The sequence below is a fragment of the Morus notabilis genome, unplaced genomic scaffold, assembly GCF_000414095.1.
Source record: "Morus notabilis unplaced genomic scaffold, ASM41409v2 Scaffold2063, whole genome shotgun sequence".
Lineage (NCBI taxonomy): Eukaryota > Viridiplantae > Streptophyta > Magnoliopsida > Rosales > Moraceae > Morus > Morus notabilis.
Genome location: NW_010365346.1, coordinates 1 through 4,377, shown reverse-complemented (window position 1 = coordinate 4,377; position 4,377 = coordinate 1). Strand labels below are relative to the sequence as shown.

General features: G+C 38.4%; 1 protein-coding gene across 1 annotated transcript; it reads left to right on the top strand.

Annotated features, from left to right (window-relative positions):
- Window positions 1-306: 306 nt before the first annotated feature.
- On the top strand, window positions 307-3,391 carry LOC21384256 (putative pentatricopeptide repeat-containing protein At5g59900). Its single transcript, XM_010107918.2, has 2 exons — window positions 307-608; window positions 746-3,391. The coding sequence occupies exons 1-2, from the start codon at window positions 358-360 to the stop codon at window positions 3,225-3,227; spliced, it is 2,733 nt and encodes a 910-aa protein (XP_010106220.1). The 5' UTR covers window positions 307-357; the 3' UTR covers window positions 3,228-3,391.
- Window positions 3,392-4,377: the final 986 nt, after the last annotated feature.

Sequence of the window (4,377 nt, the reverse complement as noted above, 5' to 3'; positions counted from 1 at the left end):
ATAAAATGGTTTAATAATTGCAACGTGATTTAATTTGTAGCATAAAAGTGAAAATCTTTAGGATAACTATTACATAATTTTCATATTTTAAATTTTTTTTTTAAAAGTTCCATATAATTCTACTCGCTAATTTCCCAACTTCTCTTCAACTATATCACTTTTGAAGACTACACACCAAACTACTTGACCCATTAGGCCCAAAAAGGACTATTAGGTCCTCCCTCACTTCCATGCAAGTGACATTTTAGGCCCGGTCCATTTACATAATAAGCACTCTCGCCATCTGCAACTCCGGAGCATCAAGCTTCAACCTTAGACCTCCATGGCCGAAACTTAGACCGTCATTTTGAATCCGAGATGAGGACAATTCGTCCTCACTGTTTCATCTCAGACCTTCGGTTTCGCCGATGCCACAAAAATCTCTGCACTCTTCCTAAATCATTGGCCGGAGACAATGACGAAAACGACTCTCACTTCGTGTCGATCCTCAGCGGCATCGTCCGAGGAAACCAGAGCTGGAAAACGGCTCTCGACGACGCCTTCATTTCCGCCACGTTGAAGCCCCACCACGTTGAGAAGCTTCTCATCCGAACTCTCGACGACTCCAGGTTAGCCTTGAGATTCTTCAACTTCTTGGGCCTTCACAAGGAGTTCAACCACTCGACGGCGTCGTTTTGCATTCTGATACACGCTCTCGTTCAGTCTAACCTATGAAGCTTCTCATCCGAACTCTCGACGACTCCAGGTTAGCCTTGAGATTCTTCAACTTCTTGGGCCTTCACAAGGAGTTCAACCACTCGACGGCGTCGTTTTGCATTCTGATTCACGCTCTCGTTCAGTCTAACCTATTTTGGCCGGCGTCTTCGCTGTTGCAGACCCTCCGCCTTCGAGGTTTGAGCCCTAACGAATTGTTTGACTGCTTTCTGAATTCTTATGAGAATTGCAAGTTTGGTTCGACTTTGGGATTTGATTTGTTCGTCCAAAATTACGTGCAGAATAAGAAAGTCTTTGATGGTGTTGTGGTTGTGAGGCTCATGAGGGAGAATAGATTATTGCCTGAGGTTAGAACTTTGAGTGCCCTTTTCAATGGGCTTGTGAGAATTAGACAATTCAATGTTGTTTTAGAACTTTTTCACGAGTTTGAGAATGTGGGTATCTCGCCTGATGTTTATATGTACACTAATGTTGTTCGAAGTTTATGTGAATTGAAGGATTTTGACCAAGCTAAGGAAGTGATTAAGAGTGCTGAATCAAATGGGTGTGCTTTGAGTGTAGTTACATATAATGTGTTGATTCATGGGCTGTGCAAGAGCCATAGGGCTTGGGAGGCTGTTGGAGTTAAGAATTTGTTGGGTCAAAAAGGGTTAAAAGCTGATGTAGTCACATATTGTACTTTGGTACTTGGGTTTTGCAGAGTGCAGGAGTTTGAGATTGGTGTGGATTTAATGGATGAGATGATGGAATTGGGGTTTGTCCCGAGTGAGGCTGCTCTTTCGGGTCTGGTGGATGGGTTGAGGAAGAAGGGGAAGATTGAAGATGCTTTTGATTTGGTAAATAAAGTGAGTGGAGTCGGAGTTGTACCTAATTTGTTTGTTTACAATTCGCTGATTAATTCTTTGTGCAAAGATGGGAAGATAGACAAGGCGGAGTCGCTTTTTAGTAACATGGATAAGAAGGGTTTGTTTCCGAATGACATTACTTATTCCATTTTGATAGATTCTTTCTGTAGAAGGGGTGAACTAGATGTTGCAGTGCGCTATCTTGACAAAATGAGTGACACTGGGATCAGAGCAACGGTGTATCCGTACAATTCTTTGATCAATGGGGAATGTAAATTCGGGAGTTTAACTGCAGCGGAGACTTTCTTCACTGAGATGATTAGCAGAGGATTGGTGCCAACTGTTGCAACCTATACATCTCTGATAGATGGATACTGCAAAGCTGGAGAAATCCACAAGGCTATTAGGCTATATCATGAAATGATAGGGAAGGGCATTGCACCAAATGTTTACACCTTTACTGCACTTATCTCTGGTCTTTGTCGTGCAAATAGGATGCCTGAAGCGAATGATTTGTTCGATGAAATGGTAAAAAGGAATATCATGCCTAATGAGGTGACTTACAATGTCATGATAGAGGAGTACTGTTGCGAAGGCAACACAACAAGAGCCTTTGAACTGCTTGATGAAATGGTAGAGAATGGTCTTACGCCTGATACATACACTTATAGACCTCTAATAAGTGGTCTGTGTTCTACAGGCAGAGTTTCTGAAGCCAAAGAGTTTGTAGATGACCTTCATAAAGAGAATCGTGACTTAAATGAGATGTGTTATAGTGCACTGTTACATGGTTACTGCAAGGAAGGGAGATTAAAGGACGCATTGAGTGCATGTCGTGAAATGATTGAAAGAGGAGTCAACATGGATCTGGTTTGTTATGCCATACTAATTAATGGAACTCTAAAGCAACAGGATACAAGAAAGTTATTCAGTCTCTTGAAGGCGATGTGTGATCAACAATTGAGGCCTGATAACATTATATATACAAGTATGATTGATGCATATGGAAAATCAGGAAAGTTAAAGGAGGCATTTGGAGTTTGGGATATAATGGTTGGTGAAGGATGCATTCCTAATGTTGTAACGTATACTGCTTTGATACATGGATTATGCAAGGCAGGATATACGACTCAAGCTGAGCGTCTTTGTGAGCAGATGCTGATTAGCGATTCTCCTCCCAATCGCATAACATATGGTTGTTTCTTAAACCACCTTATCAATGACGGAAATATGGAGAAAGCCACACAGCTGCACAAGGCCATGCTTGAAGGGCTTTTAGCCAACACTGTAACATATAATATGCTCATTCATGGTTTCTGCAAAATGGGTAAATTTGAGGAGGCTTCTGAGCTCCTGGTTGGGATGATGAACAACGGTATTTTTCCAGATTGCATCACCTATTCAACCCTTATTTACGAGTATTGTAAAAGGGGCAATTTGCAGGAAGCTACTAGACTATGGGATACCATGCTAGATAAGGGTTTAAAGCCTGATGCACTGGCGTATAACTTTTTGATACATGGTTGCTGTGTCACCGGAGAACTGACCAAGGCATTCGAATTGCGTGATGACATGATGAGAAGAGGGTTGATGCCAAATCAATTCACATATAGCTCACTCATGCAAGGAACGTGCTTGGCAAGCACAGTACAGCCCGCTGGTGGCTAGGCATGCTTGAAGAATCATCTCTATTACGTCTGTTTAATAAAGAACCAAGACATTTCCATGACCCTCCTATTCCGAGAATCCCTTGGGAAATTTTGTACATTACTTCGACTTTGTAAAGTAGGAGTTGATGAAAGGAGGATGTGACATCAAATAAAATTTTTAAAAGCCCGTTCATTTCACCGATTCGAGTTTAGAATTCGAGTTTTACTACAGTAAAAAGCTCTCAGAAACAGTCATATCTAATTTTTTTTTTGATACAGTAAAAAGCTCTCACATAAAGTCACATCTCAACTCAAATTAAAAACTCGAATCAGTGAACTAAACGGGCCCCTAATTTTTATCTTTCCTTTCTATTAGACTATGAGCCAATTTAGTAGTGCTGTAGATTTTAAAAAAATTGTTATTAGTTGTGCTGAAAAAAAAATAACTATTATAAAAAAACAGCTGAGCGTTTGGTAAAGTGTAAGAAGTATTGATTACAAGGGTATTATGAAAGTTTCATTAATTGTACTTTAAAATGATTGTCGTATCATCTAAAAGTTAAAGTTCCATTTGGGCTGTTTCTAATTTTGACTGTAAAATTCTTCAAAAAAAATTTAAGAATCACTTTTTATGATTTTTACCAAACACGAATTTCAGCTGTGGATGACTAGAGAATTGATTTTGGGTTCTAAGAATCACTACCAAACATACCCTATGTCGAATTTAAATTTAAGATTATTATCAGTAGTGCACCTAACTTTTAAAGTCATTCTCAGTTTACTTTATGAATTTTAAAAGTGAGCTCTCATTTTATCTCTTGAACTTTAAATTGTTCACACTAAACCTTTTTTATTGTAATTTCTATTAAATATAAATATAAAAAAATAATGCAGTCACGTGATTTTTCTGTTTAAATTTTGATTAAAAATAAATATGTAAAATTTACATGATTACATTTAACTCTCTATTTTTCTATTTGCTTTTAACATAAGTTCTTATAAAAGAGCTTAAATGAGACAAATTTAAAAATTAAGATGTAAAGTGAAAATTTTTAAAGTTTAAGGAATAAAGTAAAAATGACACTATAATTTAGGAGTGCAATTTAATAGTTCCCTCAAGTTAGGAGTGCAATTTAATAGTTCCCTCAAGGGTATCTGATAGATGCAGA